This window comes from Mustela nigripes, chromosome 4 (assembly GCF_022355385.1).
Source record: "Mustela nigripes isolate SB6536 chromosome 4, MUSNIG.SB6536, whole genome shotgun sequence".
NCBI lineage: Eukaryota > Metazoa > Chordata > Mammalia > Carnivora > Mustelidae > Mustela > Mustela nigripes.
This window is the reverse complement of record NC_081560.1, coordinates 24799175-24821718: the sequence shown is the minus strand read 5'-3', so window position 1 is coordinate 24821718 and position 22544 is coordinate 24799175. Positions and strand designations below refer to the sequence as shown.

Sequence of the window (22544 nt, the reverse complement as noted above, 5' to 3'; positions counted from 1 at the left end):
GACCTCACTTGAAATGTTAGAGACTAGGGAATGTAATGGTCTCCAGGATGCTTGATTTCCTCACAACTTCTGATGATAGCCGGTGGAGTCATCTTTAAACCCTCACTCTGAGAGGAAAGCATTCTCATAGACGCTGTAAGAAGGACTATTCATTCAGAACAATAGCATTTGCCTTTGTTTTACAAGCTGGCTTGTCTCCATTAACCTACCCAAACCTGGAATTCATGGAAATATTAGTTTTCTGCTTTTCTGGACAGAAAACTACATGTATCCCATTCAGCATATGCTCCCTTTCTCATACTGATGTCCTTTACTTGCAGTGATTTATGTGGAAAAGCTTAACTGGAAATTAGTGACAAAAGGAAATTATTTTAAGAGATTTAATTGATCTTCACCTTCTGAAAAGTTATAAACTGCTTTATAGAACTGCCTGTGGCTGTCTTCTTTAATCCCTCAACATCACCTTGCTCATACGGAAAAGTGGTAACAGTGGGGGCTGAAGAGAAATAGTAAGATGGTTCAGATCGGACTAAGCCATTTCAGTTTTTTTGTTATTGTCGCTGTACGATAAACCCTGCTTCCATGACTAAAGCCATCATAATTGTGAACGAAGTTTTTTCCCAGAGTCACATTAGAACCAGGAAAGGGGGCATTTGCCGTGCAAGGGGATCTCTCTGGGATCAACCATCCCTAGGACTCACGTCTGTCTTTTCACCCACCCTCTTTTAATTAACATTAGGAAAAGAACAGCTTTCCTCACCGATAACGAACCTGGGAAGAGAAACCCAGAAGGTAATGTGAGATCTGTCGATTTTCAACCTTGCTAAAGAAGACACATTAAAACACTCTTCACAGACAATAAACCTTAGTCAACACAGATTCAAAGTTAAATGACCTTGAGGGAGTCTATATATATTTATTTCCAAATAAGAATAATACAGACTGAATCAACTTGAGAGACCCTAAGTGAACCGAATAGAAAGGCGGGGAAGCCTCTTAAAGAAAGAAGCTAAATCCAGGGAAGGGTTGGCGTATATGCATTTCTTGCACTTACCTTTTCTGCTGACTGCGCTGTACCAAAAAAGATGGGAATGAAAGCTAACCAAATGATGCAGGTGGTGTACATGGTAAATCCAATAGGTTTGGCTTCATTGAAAGTCTCTGGGACACCTCTCGTTTTAATGGCATAAACAGTACAAGTAACCATCAAGAGGATACTGTACCCCAGCGAACAAATGAGCGAGAGATCAGAAATGTCACACTTGAGCACTCCCCTGGCGTTCTCTGGGTCTAGAGTCCGCTGCTCTCCATAGTCAATGATGATGTGGGGGGGGTCCACAACAAACCAGACACACACCCCCAGGAGCTGGACGGAGATGAGGCTGAAAGTGATCACCAGTTGGGACGCCGGACTAATAAACTTGGGTGCTGTGACCGATTTCTTCCCCTGCTCAAATATTCGGTGGATTCTGTTTGTTTTGGTAAGAAGGGCCGCATAGCTGAAACACATGCCAAGTCCTAGAAAGATTCGGCGGAAGGAACATATGATTGTGTCCGGCGCGGCAATCATTAAAAAGGTGATTGAGTAACACAGGAAAATCCCCGTGAGGAGCACGTAACTAAGTTCTCGTCCCGAAGCCCTTACGATAGGTGTGTCATTATAGCGGACAAAGGTCACGATCACGAAGGTGGTGGCGATGATTCCCAATATTGCAATGAACACAGGCACCACAGCCCAGGGCGAGTGCCATTCTAGTTTGATTATGGGGATGAGCTGGCAGCCTGTGCGGTTGATGTTTGGTCTCTGATCCAGAGGGCAAAGTTCGCAGGAGAGCTCATCTACTTGGTAGTTGTAACCCTCACAACGCTCGCAGTGCCAGCAGCAGGGGACTCCTTTCACTGTTTTCTTCCTCTCCCCGGGCTTACAGGGCAGGCTGCAGACAGAGGCCGGGTGAGTGTGTTCTCGATTAGCCCACTGCATGTCATCCACCTGTGGGGATAAAGAATTAATGAGCCTTCCATTTCCCCCCATTTATAATATCCTAATCCTAGCCACAGGTTTGTAATAAATCACCGAATGCTGACGGAGCAAGTACAGTTTACCATAATAAGAGCCCCCGTTTTCCTTCCCCAGTATTGACTTCTTGATGAAAGTGTTAAATGATGTGGTCCAATAAATCATTCATATCATCAGCTTGATGAGTGTCATTGGTTTCCATTTACCTCCTCAATGTTGACCAATCTGTCATTTGTGGAAAGATTTATTGGCCCGAACAGTTTTGAAACTCAAAAAAAACCAAAACAAAACAAAATAAAAAAAAACCCACAGAAATATGCTTAGAGTTAATCACAGATATAAATGTCAGAATCCCTGAAACACTGGCTTAGGATATAAATATATACATAAAACAGTGATGCAAAACTCTTCACCATATTTGGGGAAATTCAAATCACACTGTGTCAGTTTTCGAAGGAAATGGCAAACCTACTTTATTCGCTGATAATTATCACGTTTCCGAAGTGATAACTGTATTAATGTTTTTGCCTCTCTTTAAGAATGGATATAACTCCCCTCCCCCATTCCTGCATTTCCACACTATGCAAAAGACCATGTGAAATGAGACAGCTTGGTGGTAATGTTCTCCATTGAACAAAAGTAGTCTTACAAGTGGCTTACAGCAGCGAAATTGGTACAAATGAGAGAGACCCCTCTAGTGTGCTTAGTATCTACTTCAGAGCCTTAAAGTTCCACCTACAGCACAGAGTACCTCTACTAAAATAAAAATATTATTTTAAGGAGATTCTTCCAATCACTGACCTCTTACCTTGATTGTTTACTAAAGGTTCTGGACCCAGTTCCGACATATATGAGGTAGGGAAGAGGTTTCCCGTAACACCAAGCAATCTCGGACAGCAGCCAGTTGTCCCGTTAAGTTACCTCAATTCTGCCACTATCTACCTGGAACAAGCACCAGCTCCCAGGAGTTAAAGGTCAGGTTGCAAGACTGTCCCCTCCGACCTCCGATGTCAATTGCAAGTCCATGCCTCACGTGTGCTTCTGACCCACCTATAGACTGAAGGTTCAAGAACACTTGCCTTGGGTTCAACTAGTTTGCTAGAGCAGCTCACAGAACTCAGAGAAACACTTACTTACTAGTTTACCAGTTTATGATTAAAAAAGAAAAAAAGATGTCTACTACGACGAGGTAGTGGGAAAAGCACAGGGCTTCCATGCAGAGTTCCAATTATGCCACTCCCTCCAAATCTCCACCTGTTCACTAGCTCTTAAGCTCTCTGAACTCCCATCTCTTGGGATTTTATGGAGGCTTCATCACATAGGCATGATTAATTAAATCAGTGGCCACTGGCATTAACTGAAACTTCCCAGACTTCTGGGAAGGGAGAGGGGCGGGCGGGACTAAAAGTTCCAATCCTCCAATCACCTGGTTGGTACCTTGGGGAGCCAGCCCCCACCCTTAGGTTTCCAAAAGTAATCTTATTAACATAATTAAAATCACCTTTTTTGTTCTTATCACAGAAAATCCCAGAGGTTTTAGGAGCTTTGTGCCAAGAATAAGGTCAAAGACCATATATTTTTCATTATGAATCACAATATTGCATTTAGCTTATTAGAAACACTTTAATTTTAGCAGAATGCTAACAGGACAAACTGGAAATTACAGATCATAAGACACAACTTATTATGAAAAGCAGCTACTATAAAAGAGTGTGATTTTGGGATGCCTGGGTGGCTCAGTTAAGTGTCTGCCTTTGGCTCAGGTCATGATCCCAGGATCCTGGGATGGAGCCCCACATCATCATGCTCCCTGCTCAGTGGGGAGCCTGTTTCTCCTTTTCCTCACTCCCCCGCTTTGCTCCTACTCTCTCACAAGTAAATAAATAAAATCTTTAAAAAGAGAGAGAGAATGATTTTGTTTGCTGAGGTGTACAGTGACTGACACACAATTTGCCCTCAAATCTTTGCTGAATTTGTAAGAAAGGAAGGACAGTGTTAAAAGGAAAACCAAAGGTCCAAAATGGCATCACTTAGGCTCTCGCCCCAGCCTCCTTCTTATAAAAACCTTCCCTTTTGCACAGCTTGTTGGAGTACACTTCTACTTGCTAGGTGAGATGCTACCCAATTCATGAATCATGTAATAAAGCTAATTAGATCTTCAAATTTGCTCATCTGAATTTTGTTTTTTAACAACGGGAAGGGTACCATGCAGAGCACTGAGGAAGAAGGGATCAACTTGAAAGTACTAGGAACTGGTAATAGAAGGTTGCTCAAAGAAACACAGAAATGGGAGCCCAAAGAATTTGGTTAGAAAACAGAACAAAACAATACACAATGTATTTTCCTGAAGACCAGTTCCATTAACAACCCAAAAGAAGAATTACCATATTCTATGGTAGTCTGGCTCCAAAATGGCTCACAATAATCTCACCTTCCAGAATTTGTGAATCCATGTATTCCTCTCCAGCTGTGAATAGGGTCGATGATGTAAACAATAGTATATACTAGAAATGATTACATGTGGTATCTGAGACTCAGTCATAAAAAATATTTTGGCTTCTGCCTTGCTCTCTCTTGGATCAGCCACTCCAGGAGAAGAAAGAGAGTTTCACGAGAATGCTCAAGTAGCCCAACGAAAAGGAACCCAGGCCACCTGCCAACAACCAGCACCAACTTGTCACACATGTGAGTGAACCCCTTAAGCAGTGAATTGTTCGGCCTCATTCCAATCTTCAGGTGACTGCAACCCCCCGTGACACACTAACAAGAACATCATGAGAAATCCTAAGCCAGAGCCCCCCAGCTAATAAGCCACTTCCGAATTTCCGATCTACAGAAACTGTGTGAGATAATAAATGTTCTCTTGTTTTAGGCTGTTCAATGTTGCACTTATTTGCTACAATACAAAACTGTAATACAACTCAAAATAAGTTTCTCCACCCATTCTGTGACCACCACCAACATAGTAGTCTACCGAGAATCTACTCAGGAGGCAGTGACAGCTGTCATTTACCAAAAATTTGCCCCATCGTGGCTCCTGTAGGCAATATGCTTTCATAACCTGAAAGTTGTCTTCCTTTGGGGAAATATGCATTGACACTGTTCTCATGACTAGATCTATTTCTTAAGGGTGTTTTCCTTTCTTGAATGTGGGCTGAACGATTGAGGATAGAGAAGTAGAGTTCCCAGGCTCAACTTGCAGTGGGCTATCAAATCTCCCCAAGGTAGAGTAGAAAATTCGTTCCTGTTTAATTTCAAATATCCTCCCTTGAGAAAATAAGTGATATTTCATGTGTCATAAGGACACTCAAAACTATTAGCTCTTACCCTGTCTTTTCATCACAAAGGTACAGCAATCTATCATGACCTTGCTAATTTCCTATTAGGTTTTAATGATTTAGGAAAGTTATTTTTATGTATGTATAGAATTCCATTAAGAAAGAAAAAAAGATTGGAAGCATATAGTGGCTTCTTTTGAAAATATTGAGAAAAATGAAATGCTCTACTGAGCTGCTAAAGTATTGATTTTTATACCCTAATGGACTCTTAAAAGATAATAAAATACTTCTGTGAAGGTTATGTTTCAAAGCTAATTAATGTAAAACCAAAATTGCATTTTGTTTGGGGTTTCTATAGATTTATGATGTTACTGTAAAAATTAAAAAAAAAAGAAAGAAAGAAAGGAAAGGCAGCCAAATATCTCAGAAACATTGGTAGAGGCTTTAAAGGTCAGCTAACCACATGTGTAATTCTTTAATTCTCAATACATTTCATTTTCCAGAAGGAAATAAGACTTGTTAACAAAGAAATATACCTATACCAGATAAGCCTCATTACACAGGATAAATATTTATCATTATAAGTTGAATATTAAATTTTCCTTGGTCAGTTTTCTATGTACTGAAATTATGGAAAAATATTCTCCATAAATAGAAAATGAAGTTACATGATGAAGGGAAATATCATAATACTTTAAATAGTCAGGTATTTTCTTTAAGAAAAAAATGAAATAGTCAAGACATACTTGTGACTTTTTTTAATATAATGGAGAAAACATTTAGTATATTTTTGTAAATATGATAAATACATATGACTCCATTTTCATCAAGGAACCTATTTATTTATAAGTGGATGGTGTTTTGATGCCGTAGTTGAAGTCTGGGAACCAACCAGTATATACCTCAGGGAAGAACAAATAGCAAATACTTAAATGAGGATGTTGTAAATACATTAATATTTGAGTCAAATAATGTATTTTGCATATGTTGTTAAATAGTGATTAAAAGCAATATTACTTGAGAGTAAATTAAATGACCTAATTTTCACCACTGCGCTAGAAGTTCATAAACAAGACTCATTCGGCCCTTTTGCACAACTATATTAACAAATTAAACCATCTTTCATATGAGTATCCATGCATTTTTAAATCTTATCTTCCTTGTCTTTCACATTATTATGATATTAGGATTTCTTTCTAGAATATATAGTCTAACAAATGGATGATAGTTAGATAGACAGACCTTCCAGAGACAAAACCATAGCCTAATCCTGTCTTGATAATGTTCACCAACAGTGATACATTCTGTAGGCTCCAATCCAGAAGATCTCATAGAATGTGAGCCATCAACTAGTTTCTGCTGTCAAATCCCATTGTTACTGCAGACAAATAACCAACAGCCACAAAACCAAAAGTTTCTGTGTGAGTGTGCTTCTCTTTTTTAATCTTTAATCTTTTCAGACCAATCAACCTAGAGTAATTCTTCATAAATTCTTTAAGTAGACATTATTTTTATAGAACAATTTTCTTCTGTACAGCTTTAGTACCTCTTGAAGAAAAGACTACAAGAATATTTCCCAATTCAAGGCCCCATTAGAATTAATCATTTTCAGTTCATTAAAAAATTCTTACTTAATGTAATACCTCAATTACAGTATTTTCCCTGCATATTAAGTGATATCTTCACTGATGAGATTATCTTACATGTGGAAACATTTTAAATACCAACATAACTGATAGCTAATCATAATGACCTCTTTTCATTTTGCTGTATAAATCACAGCATTGATAATCATTTTGGTGACTAGTTTGCCACCCCAGTATTTAAAAACCCAATCCTTCATCTGACTTATATAATGGCATATTGTATATGCAAACATTTCCAGTGAAATTAGGTATTTTCAAAAGCCTTACCCATCAATGTTGACATGATCAACAGATTTAACAAGTGCACTAATTGGCATTAAGTATTTAAAATATCAAAATTTGGGGGTGCCTGAGTGGCTTAGTCAGTTAAGTATCCAACTCTTAATCTCAGCTCAGGTCTGGATCTCAGGGTCATGAGTTCAACCCCCATGTTGGGCTCCACACTGGGTAAGGAGCCTAGTTAAAAAAAATAATAAATAAATAAAATGATAAAATTTGGTATATTTTGTGACTCATGATTTACATACAAGTGCATACATGTAGCACAGTTAATTTGATAATGAAGCTCAAAATAGTTTCTCAGTATATTAGTATATATATTCATATATGAGTAAATATTCTTTCCTTAATATTCACACTTTCCTTTGGGTCATACACAGCTTTCTACTCCTATTCAAAGTACTTCTAGTGTTTTTGAAATTCTAATATATGTGTGTGAGATGATCCCCATATTGATGCCCTAACTTGACCTAATATTACATATCTATATAACTTTAAAAATGCAGACTTCTCCTATTTAGGACAGTTTAAAATAAAGTTAAGAAAATTTTAGCATCAAAAAAGTAAAATACTTAGGGATAAACAAGTGGGAGTGCAATATTTTCTTTCACTAAAATCTACAAAATACCATTTAAAAAAATGAAAGATCTAAATAAGTGAAAAGAAACCCCATATTCATGGATGAGATGTGTATTGCTAAGATGGAAACACTCCTTAAATTAATTGACAGATTCAACATAATCCCTATCAAAATCCCACCTGGCTTCTTTGCAGAAATCAACAAGCTGATCCTAAAATCCAAGGTGGAAATGTCAGGGACCCAGAATAGACAAAATAATCTTGACAGTGAAAAGTGAAGTCGAAGAATTTACACTTCTGGTTTTATTTTTTACTTTTTTTGTTGTTGTTTATATTCTTTTTTTTTTTTAATTTAATTCATTAACTTTTGGCATATTATTAGTTTCAGAGTAGAGGTTAGTGATTCATCAGTCTTATATGATACTCAGTGCTCATTACGTCACATGTCTTCTTTAATGTCCATCACCCAATTACCCCATCCCATTACCCTCTGCCTCAGTGTGTTTCCTATGATTAAGAGTTTCTTATGGTTTGTCCCCCTCTCTGATTTTGTCTTGTTTTCTTTTTCCCCACTTCTAATTTTAAGACATACTATAAAACTATAGCAGTCAAGACAGCATGATAATGGCATAAAGATAGACAAATCCATGAAATAAAATTAAGAGCCCAGAAATAACCTCTTACATGTATGGTCAATTGATTTTTGACAAGGATTCCAAGCAAACTCAAAGAAGAAAAAATAATCTTTTCAACAAGTGGTACTGGGACAAGACATGACACCAAAAACATAAGAAACAAAATAAAAATAGATGAATTGGACTTCATTAATATTAAGTCTTTTTGTGATTCAACAGTTGGCATTAGGAGAGTAAAAAGACAACCCACAGAGTGGGAAAAAATTATTTCCACATAATGTATCTGATAAGGAATTTGTACCCAGAATAAATAAGTATATATGTGTGTGTGTGTGTGTATAATATACATATAACATACATAAAATATACATATATATTAGAGATGAGGTGACATTTAAATTTTTTATTTTTTGAAGGCATTTAAGTATTTATTGAATATTTTGGGTTTTTTCAAGTTTTTACTTAAATTTTATTTAAATTCTAGTTAGTTAGCATAAGTGTAATATTGGTGGAGTAGGATTTAGTGATTCATTACTTACATATAACACCCAGTGCTTATCACCACATCCTTAGTACTCATAACCCATATATTTTTATAAACTATATATATATAATTTTAAAAAAAAACTCTTAGAACTAAACAGTTAAAAGGCAAATAATCCAAACAAAAATGAGTTAAAGAATTGAAGAGACATTTGTCCAAAGAAGATGTATGAATGACCAATATGAAAAGTGCCCAACATCATTAGTTATCAGGGAAATACAAATAAAAACACAGTATCCACTAGGATGTTATAATAAAAAATATAGACAATATCAAGTGTTATTAAAGATGTGAAAAAATTAAAACTTTTTACATTGCTGGTGGGAATATAAAATGGTACAGTTATTTTGGAAAATGCTTTGGCAGTTCCTCAAAAAGTTAAACATAGAGTTGCCATATGACCTAGCAGTTTCTACTTCTAAATAATTCCAATCCAAGAAAACCGAAGACATATGTTCACACAAAAATCTTTATATCAATGTTCACAGTAGGATTATTCATAATAGCCAAAAAGCAGAAAGAACCCAAATGTCCATTTACTGACGAATGGGTAAAGAGAATGTGCTATATCTATACAACCAATTAAAAATAAACAAAAAGAACTAAAGTATTAAAAACAAATAAAAAAGAATTAAGTACTAGTATATGCCCTAAAATGGACAAACCTTGAAAATATGCAAAGTAAGAAAAGTTAGTCCCAAAGACCACGTATTGTGAGATTTTATTTTATATCAAATATCCAGAACATTTTATAAAATTTTATTTTATATGAAATGTCCAAAACCCATAAACAGACAATAGATTGGTGACTGCCAGGGGCTATGGGGAGAAGGGAACATAGTGAATGCTCAAGGGAACAGGATTTCTTAGGCAATGGCTTAAAATTAGATGGTGGAGATGGATACACAACTCTGTGAATATACTGAAAAATACTGAATTACCTCTTTAAAAGGGAAAATTTTATGGGCAAATGTGAATTATCTCAATAAAGCTATCCTTTTTAAAATATGCAAATGATTTAACTTGATACATTCAAGAAGTATTAACACTCAGTATTATTTGGCATATAAAAAACATGTTGCATACTGACTCTATTCAAGACAAGGTTCAATGTAGGGATTCACCAGTGACCAAGACATGGTTCTTGACCCCCAGAGACAGTGGAGGTGGGGACAGAGATATGCAAAGAGCCTGTCACAGCTCAGTATTAGACTCTCTACAAAAGAATAAGGAAATGGTGCTGCTAGAGGAATATCTCGCAGCACGTTCCAGCCTGGTCTTCACAGATATGTGGACAGCAGCTTGATGGATGTGGGAGATAACCCAGGAGAGAGGATTGTAAGAGGGTACCAGGTGAAGAAGGAAGGAAGGAAAGGGGGGGAGGGAGAAAGAGAGGAAGGGACGTGACTTTAAGACCAAGGGGCAAGAAGCCATGATAAACTGGAGAAACTAAAAGTATAAAGAATACCAGGAATGTAGATTAAAGCATGGGATGGAGTGGTCCATCCCATAGATAAAGATAAAGAGGTAAGGGCTATGGAATAGATGATATATGAGATCATGAAGGACATTATGAGCCACTGAGAGGAGGTTGGATGCTATCTTACAGGTAGCCAAGGAGATCCTCTGAAGGATTATGACAAGGACAGGGGTGGTGAGTTTCATTATTTAGAAGAATCCATGGGCTGCAGAGTAGAGAGAATACTGACATAGTTCAGGACTCCAGACAGGCCCGTCACACCAATGCTGCTGGAGAATTCCAGATGAAAGGTGAAGGCAATGGAAATCTGAGCATGTAGTGGCCAGGAAGGACTCTGTAAACAGCACCAGGTTTTCAGACTTTACTCTCCAGGCCACAGATAGATAGATAGATATTTTACTATATATATATAGATGTATATCTATATAGAATATATCGACATATTCTATATATCTATATAGAATATAGAAATATATATATTTCTATATAAATATAGAAAATCTATATTTTTGTAATAGAATATATCGATATATTCTATATATCTATATAGTATCTATATAGAATATATATATAGATATAGATATCAATATAGAATATAGATATCTAGATCTAGATAGACTAGATCTAGATCTATATTCTATATAGAATATTCTATATTCTATCTAGATCTAGATATATATCTAGATCTATATTCTATATTGATTCTATATTCTATATTCTATATTGATCTATATTCTATATTGATATCTATATCTGTATATATTCTATTATAAAAATTATTTACAAATTTTATAATATTATATATGTGTGTATGTATGTATAGAATATATTGATATCTATATCTATATATATTCTATATATTCTGTTATAAAAATTATTTACAAATGTTATAATATTATATAATGTGTGTATGTATGTATGTACATATTGATTTATTTAGAAGACCATTGTGGGGACAGATGAGGGAAGAGGGTGATATAGAAGCAGGGATCAGATTTAGGGAGAAAATGTTGCAGATCCAGGCAAGACAAGAGCCTGTGAATTCTGTTAGGAGCAGCGATGATGAAGAAGATGGGATAGATTTGAGATATATATTAAAGAAAATTGAATGACGTCCAGACTTCTGACTTGAGAGCCATTCTCAGCATTCACAGACTTCCACTGCTCACATCTAACTCATCACCAGCTGCATGGCCGTGCCCTTGCATTCTCTGACTCCTAGGGAATGGCTGACCATTAGACAGTCACACACCTTGTAGCCTCCTTCAGTGGTGTTTTATAGTACGTAATTATGTATTCATTTGTTTGTTTTTCTTTTTTTTTAATAAGTGGTTTTATAAAGTTTAGGTAATGCTCCTCAGAAGTACTTCAGGGGTTTACTTAAAATATAGATCCCTGGAACTCAGCTCTTTTTTTACTTTTTTCTTTTTAAAAAAATTTTATTTATTTATTTGACAGAGATCACAAGTAGAGAGAGAGAGAGGGAGAAGCAAGCTTCACACTGAGCAGAGAGTCCAATGTGAGGCTCTATCCCAGCACCCTGGGATTATGACCTGAGTTGAAGGCAAAGGCTTTAACTCACTGAGCTACCCAGGTGCCCCGTGGAACCCAGTTCTTTTTTTTTTTTTTTTTTTTTTTTTTTTTTTAAAGATTTTATTTATTTATCTGACAGAGAGAAACCACAAGTACACTGAGAGGCAGGCAGAGAGAGAGAGGAAGCAGGCTCCCTGCTGAGCAGGCAGCCCGATGCGGGACTCGATCCCAGGACCCTGAGATCATGACCTGAGCCGAAGGCAGCGGCTTAACCCACTGAGCCACCCAGGCGCCCCCTTAAAGATTATAATTCAATAAGTCTCGGAAGGAACCTCAGGTTGAGATTTTTAAAAGCACTTCTTCCTGTGATTCTGATAGATGTAATTAGTAAACCATACTTTGCTAGGCAACAATTTAAAATTTATTTCCCTTGTAAGAGTAGAAGCCAGGTCTGTTTTTCTACTGTTTTATCCCAGAGCCAACTGTGGCAACTAACCCCCAGTAGGTATTAATAAATATTTGTTGAATGAAGGAAGAAGGAACAAAAGAACACGTGAACAGGTTATAGTGTCTTTCATTGAATAGAGGGACCCAAGGGAATGACTGGTTTTAAAAGGTGAATGATGACTTGATTGTCTATGAGCTCAAAGTCCCAGTGAGGCTTCCAAACCAAGAAACTCACAACTCAGATGAACACTTGAGCTGTATTCATGAGTCAGGTTTGCAGGAAGTGAAGATTTCAAAAGCACAGTCCTATTCAAGGCGGGTGAGACCATGAATATTTATTAGCAAATTCTCATCCACAGAAACAGGGAGAGTGTGAAGGAAAGATGGCACAAATGAGGCCCCAGAAAGAGCACATTTTAAGGAGCAGATTCAGCAAGATCAGTAAAGAAGGATGAAAAAACATGGTCAGGTGTAAAGTAGGGAATATAGTCCCTGAAACCAAATAGATAATTTAAGGAATGAGTAAATGGTCAGTGATGTCCAAAGATAAATTTTATGACGATAGGATCTGAAAAGTGAGAGTCCCTGGTTACTCTCATGAGAGAAAATTCAGCTTTTCTGTGAAGTCTCCTCTGATCTACCCTATGCCAGGCAGGTAGTTATGTGTCTCCCCTGTATTTCATTGTATTTCACTATGTATTTTATCATAATTCTTTGGCATTATATTGTGATTACCTATTCATGTGTTCATTTCCCAAGTAGACTGAGGGCACAGTAATCTCAGGGACATATTATTTTTTTTACCTCCCATTACCTGTTTTAAGACCTAAGATTCAGAAAAAGTCAATGTTTGACAAACAAATAAACTGATTAATAAAAGAATATATGATGAACACATCTATGATTATCATTAGTCACTGTTTAGTGTTTTGAGTAGTCATGCCTGTAGGCAGTAGGCAGATGTGAGTAGTAACTTATTCTTTCCTCAGTCTGTGTGGTATCTATATTCTTTCATCTATATCCCTAGAGAAGCTAATTTGTGGGAATTATGTGCTCTGACACCATACCTCACAGGGATATTGGAAAGATCTAACAAGTTAATATCTGTGAAAGTGTTTCGTGAACAGAAAATGTAAAAGACAAGTGGAAACTCCACATACAATTTGATTTAGGACCGAGAGGCAGCACTGGGTAAAGGCCCCCCACTCTCTCCTTATAATTAAATACTTATAATTAAATATAGCTGCTGTCCAAAAATTACGTCAGAAGCAACAAGCAAAAAGCCACCACCTCTGGATTTCACCCAGATCTGCTACTTCTTGCTTTTAAGTTCCCACAACCTCAGTTCTTCATGTCAGCACCTGGTAACTGCCATATGAGATGATCATTTTTCACCCGCTCTATGCAAAGAAAACCATCCGGGAGAGTGCCTTCTGCCCTTGGCTCTAAGCTTGAGATGGGAGCATCTTAAAGAGTGCATGATGCTCGGGCGCCTGGGTGGCTCAGTGGGTTAAAGCCTCTGCCTTTGGCTCGGGTCATGATCTCAGGGTCCTGGGATTGAGCCCTGCATCGGGCTCTCTGCTCAGCAGGGAACCTGCTTCCCCTCCTCTCTCTCTCTGCCTGCCTCTCTGCCTACTTGTGATCTCTGTCAAATAAATAAATAAATAATCTAAAAAAAAAAAAAGTGCATGATGCTGTGTGTGTTGTGGGATTGGTGGTTTCAGGGAAGAGAATAGGAAGTCAGACCCCCAATCCTTTGGATGAACACTAACGCTGTGAATTTCACCCCAACACAGTGCATATGTGTGTATTTCTGGCAACAGTGTTGAACAATATTTTTCTTAATTTTGAATTTGTGATAAAAGTTTTAATAGGAATCCTATGAAGAATGGTTATTTTTAATTATAAACCATTGAGCTACAAATGTGTAACTAAATGTATTATATTCCAGATAACCAAAATTAGTTTCAAATAATTTCCTTAGGTTTCTTCTCATGTAGGGTTAATTCATTTGAATGTTTACTATAAATGACTATTTTAACTGCTCAAGATGATTTGGTATGTTAGCTCTTTTCTGAATATTATTTACAAGCATTCATAATGTTAACTTAGAAGTTAGCAAAATCTTAAAATATGAATTACATGTCATATGTAAATAGCTACATTAAATACATTATGCTAGTACTTTATGATGACTAAATTCAATTAAGCAGATCTTTCATTGCTAATAATAAGTAGAAGTAAATAATATGAAAGTCGGCTCAGGATTAAAACTCTCTATGGGCAATTTTGTAAACTTGTAGAAATTCTTTTTAATTATTTACATTTCTTCTTTTTTCTACACTAGGCTGATTATTAATGCATGCAGAAACTAAGATAATTCATTATAAATCATTTTGTGATATTTTGAACAACATAATAGATATTCAGTGCAAAACACTTCTCTATTTCAATCTTGGCCCATATCAGTCACTGTACATTTAACTCCATCCATGAAAAGTTAGGAAGGAAATGCCTTCAGTATGTGAAAAGACAGACAAAAGGGTGTGAAATGAATATTTTCAGTGGTGAGCCACTTTATATTATTCAGCAAATGAAACATAAAAGTGAGGCCGATGGCAGGGCGCCTGGGTGGCTCAGGTGGTTAAGCATCTGACTCTTGATTTTGACTCAGGTCATGATCTCAGGGTCATGAGACTGAGTCCTACACTGGGCTCCTCACCAGGCATGGAGCCTGCTTAAGATTCTCTCTCTTCCTCTCCCTCTGCTCCTCGGGCTCACGCTCACTCTTTCTAAAATAACTAAACCTTTTAAAAAAAAAAAGTATGCTTCACAAATAAGTGATACCATATGACAATTGACTCTCTCTGCTTGACTTATTTCACTCAGCATAATCTCTTCCAGTCCCATCCATGTTGCTACAAAAGTTGGGTATTCATCCTTTCTGATGGAGGCATCATACTCCATAGTGTATATGGACCACATTTTCCTTATCCATTCGTCCGTTGACGGGCATTTTGGTTCTTTCCATAGTTTGGCGACTGTGGCCATTGCTGCTATAAACATTGGGGTACAGATGGCCCTTCTTTTCACTACATCTGTATCTTTGGGGTAAATACCTAGGAGTGCAATGGCAGGGTCATAGGGAAGTTCTATTTTTTTATTTCTTGAGGAATCTCCACACTGTTCTCCAAAGAGGCTGCACCAACCTGCATTCCCACCAACAGTGTAAGAGGGTTCCCCTTTCTCCACATCCCCTCCAACACATGTTGTTTCCTGTCTTGTTAATTTTGGCCATCCTAACTGGTGAAAGGTGATATCTCAATGTGGTTTTAATTTGAATCTCCCTGAGGGCTAGTGATGATGAACATTTTTTCATGTGTCTGATAGCCATTTGTATGTCTTCATTGGAGAAGTGTCTGTTCATATCTTCTGCCCATTTTTTTATATGATTGCCTGTCAATTATCCTATGGTATCACTTATTTGTGGAGCATAACAAATAGCATGGAGGACATGGGGAGTTAGAGAGGAGAAGGGAGTTGGGGGAAATTGGAAGGGGAGGTGAACCATGAGAGACTATGGACTCTGAAAAACAATCTGAGGGGTTTGAAGTGGCGGGGGTGGGGGAGGTTGGGGTACCAGGTGGGGGGTATTATAGAGAGCACAGATGCATGGAGCACTGGGTGTGGTGAAAAATTAATGAATACTGTTATGCTGAAAATAAATAAATTTAATTTAAAAAATAAAAAAAAGTATGATGATGATAATGATAGTGACAATGATAGTTAACATTTATTGAAGGCACACTATAGGTCGGAACCATCCCAAGCAATTAACATTAAATGTTTAAATGATGCTGAGTTAGGCATTCCATTTTGTTTAAGGAGTCATGGAGAGATAGGTAGCTGACCCCATGTTACAGTATTAAATGATGGAGGCCTGAAGCCTCACACAATCACAGTATTTTATTACTTCCACAATTTTACTTTCCAGGGCACTGCACAACGCATGACAGACAATTGAAAAAACAAACAAACAAACATAAATGGAATGAACATCTAGAATAGGAAGCAGAGGGTATAGGAGATGGGGTGTAGGCATAGGGCATTTGAAGTAAAAGTCAGGGTAGAAGGACCATGGCCCCTAGACAGGAGAGGACCTAGACAAGAATAGGAGATAAGTGAAGGAGACCAGGGTAGTCCATCTACTGGAAATGGAAAAGAAAAAGTGAGTCTAAACCAGATTGAGAAAGAGGAGTCAAAATAATTTGGTGATAATTTAAAGGATTTGTTCACTCCAAGACCAAGGCAAAGACCTTGGGATAAGATAAACATTTGTTTCCTGGTTGGGCTATCTGCTTCATCCTACTGATTCCTGTCCCCTCCAAATCATTCCAGGAAAAGTGTCATCTTCAGCTAAGATTTTTCTAGCTACTTTATTCCAAAGAAGAGCATCATAAAGTTTATTTTATCAATTTAGCATACTTCATTCACATTACCAAGAAGGTAATCTTCCTGCCTGCAAGGTGTATATAACATAATCCCAAATGAATATATGCAAAATACAAGACTGCATTTAAATGAAAAACAGAAGACACCAGAGTTCAGGAAAAAAAGAAAAAAAATCCCAATTCCATATTGAATTCATAAGGATTGCATGACTCTTTCTATAGTCTACCCTCCCAGAGATAGATGTGAAACTGCTAAACACCAACAAAAAAGGCTCCTGCAGCGGGAGAGGAATAGAGCTATCACAACCAAGACACACTATAAAAATAAATGACTTCTGAAAAATGGAGAGAACCTGATGTTGCCGTTCAGCTCCAAACCTAGAGGTGAAAGTCTCTTTCCACAGAGTGCAGTATAGAAGAGGAAGACTGAGCGAGATTAAGTCAGAGCTCACTTGGACTCAGAATGAGCAAAGTGACCAAGCAGAAAAGAACAGAAACAAAAAAGAAATTGAATGGTAGAATAAGAGACTATAGATGGCATTTGGGGGGACTATGACTCAGAAAGACACACTTTAATGTTTTCCAGAATTGTTTGTATCTGTGCGGCAGTAAGTAGGACAAAGCAGTAACTCAGGCTAGTGAGATACAATGTAAAGACTTGTTGAAGAATGTGAACTCTAAGCAACAGCAGACATAAAAACTGAATTGTCTGAAACTTGCAGGAATAGCCTACAGGATATAAAGATATGCTTATTCTGATACAGAAGTGACAAACAATATATCTGAATTAAGGCAACAATATAAGAAAAGGAGCTCAATGACATCAGAAAAGAAACATTTCTAACCGGCCATATCTAGCTAAGAGTTTCCTCAATTTATAAAGTAATCGTTTATTTATTTATTCAAAAATATGAGCTGCAGTAACAGTATAGTCAACAGGGTAAGTGATAGGAATATAAAAATGAATGAAGCAACATTTATGCACACAAAGAGCTGAGTTAGAAGGGATTAGAATTCAACACTAAAATCATATGATCAAATATTTGATGTTTCTGAATCTGGGCTACTTTCTTTCCCCCAAACTGGTAGTAGACTAGAGATTTGCTCCCTGGAGAAGGTGAAACATAATCTCTTAAATGCAAGACACCTGGCACAGTGGATCGGTGACCACATTAAAAGTACTCATGGCAAGTGAAAGCAGGCACATTGAATTGTGAGTTCTCTAGTCCTCTTCCCGTACCTGGCTTACAGAGTGCTACCAGCCTAGCTTACATCCACCAAGCAGAGGATTAAAAGATTCATCTTTGGAAGACTTTTAGATCGATCAGCCTAAAAGAAAAGATCTAAACATTCTTACCATAGGTGATTTTCCTAGTGATGTCCACCATCAACAAACACATCCACATTCAGAGAGTTTTCAATCAGCTTTCTGATGTTCCCTTAATGATGAGTGGAATCCAAAGATAACTGGGTATGAAAATTTTTCTACCATGCAAAATAGACATTAAATCAAAGAAATAGGAAAAAAACCCAATTTGAATAAATATAGGCGATGCCTGAAAAGAAAGCCATTGAAAAATGAATAGCTTTGGCAATTTTTTTAAATGCATGCCTTAAACAAGAAGTTGTTTCTGTAGATAAAGGAATATTCAGAGAGCACAAAAGAACTCTTATACAGTAATTATAGTAATTATCATAAAAATATTAATTACAATTGATAATTTTTATTAATAAATTATTTATATTATTTATTAATAAAAATTATCAATTGTAAATGAATTAAAAATAAAAACAATTTATTATTAATAAAAATAATACATAATAAGTATTTATAAATAAATACAATTAGAGATAATAGAATTAATTATAATTCTGAGTTATTATTTCAGAAATGGAAGCCAATAGAATTAGAAGGTTGACATAATCTCCAAGAAAGTGATAAAAAAGACATAGAAAAAGAAATCCAGAGAGAATTAAAGGATCAGTCCAGGACGCCCAAGATCTAAATAAGAATTCCAGGAAGAGAAAACGGGGACTTGGGATTATCAAACAAAACATTTTCCCAGAAGGAAATGATATGAAATCCTAGATTAAAAGGTCCTACTGAGTTCCCAGCACAATAAATAAAACATACACATATTAGGGTATATTCCTGTTGAGTTCCAGAATAAAGAGGACAAATAGGAAATCTCAAAAGATTCTAGAGATGGAAAAATAAATAAGTAAATAGGAAAAGGAAAAAGTTACAAAGAATCAAGGGATTAGAATGGCCTGAGAGCCAAAGAAAAGTGAAGTAGCGCCTTCAAATTCTAAAGTAAAATGATTTCCAACCTAGATTTTGGCAACATGTTTAGGCATAATGTCAAAATGAAGATATTTTTATATACACAAATTCTCTAAAATATCTAACTTCATTTTCAGCCTTAAGAAGCTATGGGTTGGGGATGCCTGGGTGGCTCAGTGGATTGCGTGTCTGCTTTTGACTCAGGTCATAATCTCAGGGTCCTGGGACAGAGCCCATGCCTGGCTCCCTGCTCAGCAGGGAATCTGCTTCTCCTCTTCTGTCTCTTTCTGCCCCTCCCCTTGCTTGTGCATGTGCTCTTTCTTGCCCTCTCTATCTCAGAGAAATAAATAAAATCTTAAAAAAAAAAAAAAAAAAGAAGCTATAGGTTGACGTGCTATACCCAAACAAGATAATAAATGATGGAGGGACAGTTGGGTTACAGAAAACAGGAGATGTAACGCGAAAAAGATGTGAAGAAAAAGCCCAGAATTATGGTAAAGGCATATTCTAGGATGCAAGCTATGCTGTACACTTAGACGCTAATCTAAATTACAGAAGCTGGAGGGATAGCTCTAAGAACTCAAATATAGCTAACCAGATGTCCTCTGGGAAAAGTTTGGGAGTGAATTTGTCTTTTTGTCTCTAGTATATAAAAAGCAACACACACCAAAACAAAACAAAACAAGCCCAAAACACTAAGCAGCCAAACAATTTTAAAATGATTATTAGCTACAATGAGAACAAAAAATTTTTCCAGGAAAGCAAGAGGACTCAAGGCTTATGGATAGCACCTAACTCACATAAATGTTATGTTGCAGCTATACTGGACAGACGGTAGGACAGGGAGTGTAAATGGCAGAAGACAAGTATGAAGGAGATAATTATTCCTCACACCCCATAGCAGGAAGTCAATAAACTGACATAACAGAAAAATAGGAAGTAAAAGTTAAATGTAAGCAAGTTATTTAGAAATATAAAGCAAAACATATCAAGGAACAGTGAAATCATTGAATGTAGTCACCTTTGATCATCCGAAAATAGGGGTGGTCTATTGGGGGGATGTTGTTTTCCACATAACCTCGTAGGACCATTGGACTTTTAAAGATCCTGCATATCAAGAAAGGGGAAAAAAAAAAAAAGTGGATAGGAAACAGAGAAATAGAGAGCTAAGAATGAAACGCCAACTGAAACTCCATATAGGAAACACTGAAGTAAAGGGGACAGTTTACACAAAATCAAATTATTGACATAGAGACCAACTTGTAAGAATTCTCAAACCATCAAGGAAAAAAAAATACAGAGAGGAAAACTATGCTAGAAAATGTAGACGACAATAGAAGGCAAAGAGTATGAGAAAAATTATAGATAACTAACATATCTACAGGAGAAACCAAAAATTGTGATGCTAAAATACAATCAAAGGAATGAGGAAGGAAAACATGTCTCTGCTCAAGAGATTGAATGTAGAGACTGGAAGGGAAATTAATGCAAGGGACGTTGATAAAACATAAAATCTTTTGGGAGGGAGGTACAGGATGAAAGAAAAGTCCTATTTACAAATCAAACAAGACTGAAAAAAAGCTTACCCAGTAAAAAATAAAAATGAGAATGGTCTCAAACATTTCCACCACAACACAAATACAGAATAAAGGGAAGTATATTTTTTAGGAGAAAGTCTTATGATCACATAATTAAAAACCTGCAAAATTTTCTTTCACATTTGAGGACTAGAGGAAAATTTTGTTAGATTATATCATCTATCACTGAGGAAACATATCATTTTAAAATACACTTTATTGGAAAACTTTTTTTGAATATGTAATCCAGTCTGCTGAAAATTAAAGCAAACTTGAGAAGTTCAAAGAGGGAAACATAAAGGATGTTGCCCTATTGAAGCGTCTGAGAAATCTACAAAAATGTGAGTATATCAGGTTATAACACTGGATACAACTATTAATCTTAAAAGGACATGCAGTGTAAGCCAAAAAAATACAATTATAATAATCTAGATCCCAAGCCCCCATGTTTCAATGAAAATATAACTTGCTCATGCTATTATAGGAAAAAAATCAAGCAACGACAAGAAAAAGACATGTTAGAAAAATGATAAATTGGGCGCCTGGGTGGCTCAGTGGGTTAAGCCACTGCCTTCAGCTCAGGTCATGATCTCAGGGTCCTGGGATCGAGTCCCACATCGGGCTCTCTGCTCAGCAGGGAGCCTGCTTCCTCCTCTCTCTCTCTCTGCCTGCCTCTCTGCCTACTTGTGATCTCTCTCTGTCAAATGAATAAATAAAATCTTTAAAAAAAAAAAAGAAAAATGATAAATTGATAAATTCTAGAGCTCAGAGAACATGGATTTAGAAATGAATCATCAATTGTTCTCTATAGTGCAGTGTCTCTTTCTTGGTTTGTCTCCCTTCTTTTCCATGTGTTCCCTTGTTTTATTTATTGTTTTGTCTCCTAATTCCACATATGAGGAAATCATATGGTATGTGTCTTTCTCTGACTGACTTATTTCACTTAACATAATGTTCTCTAGCTCCATCCATGTTGTTGCAAATGGCCAAATTTCATTCTTTTTGATGGTTGAGTAATATTCCATTTTGTATATTTACCACATCTTTGGGCGTTCCTCTATTCATCTTTGGGCCCCTTCCATACAAACGGATGGTTACCAGGGGGTGGTGGGCAGGGGGATGGGTGAAATAGATGACGGGGATTAAGGAGTGTACTTGTGATGAGCACTGAGTGTTGTAAGGAAGTGCTTCAGCATTATATTACACACCTGAAATGAATATGTTAACTAGAATTTAAATAAAAACTATAAAATAAGGAATCATAAATAAGTTCCTCATAGATTACAATAAAACAAGATGACCTTGTTTAGGTCACATTTTTGGTGGCAGTTTCTAGTGTAACTAGAAATAAAGTCATAACCATAAAGGCAACTACTTAGAAATTAAACAATAACTTTCTTCAAAAAGTCAAAACTGCAATTAGGGTCATTTAGAAATAAAAGATAATGAGAATGTTGCATACAGTGTTCGGTATTTAAAACAAAAATTTGTATTGTTTAATGCTTTCATTATAAAATAAAAAATAATAAAATTAAACAAACTCAGTATTCAACTCTAAAAGCTAGGCAAAAATAATAACATAAAACTAAGAAAAGTCAAGGGGAAATTAATAACAATAAAAGTACACTTTAAAGACCTAAAAGACAGAATAACAGTGAATTAATTAAAAAAAACATGCAAGAACAGTTTTTTTGTGGAATAGTCAATAAAATTTACAGATAGCTGGCAAGCCTAAATTGTGGGGGAAAACAAAAGGGAAAAAAACCTCAACTACACAGCTTTTCTGATATTACA

At 36.5% G+C, this 22544-nt stretch overlaps 1 protein-coding gene across 4 annotated transcripts in view; it reads right to left on the bottom strand.

Annotated features, from left to right (window-relative positions):
* The window catches only part of GRM8 (glutamate metabotropic receptor 8), a 737764-nt gene that overhangs the window by 79570 nt on the left and 635650 nt on the right, over positions 1–22544 (bottom strand). For all 4 annotated transcript variants that reach the window (XM_059396474.1, XM_059396472.1, XM_059396471.1 and 1 more), the window contains exon 9: positions 1055–1990. In XM_059396474.1, the coding sequence (XP_059252457.1) occupies positions 1055–1990 (936 nt within the window). The remainder of the gene's footprint in view (positions 1–1054; positions 1991–22544) is intronic.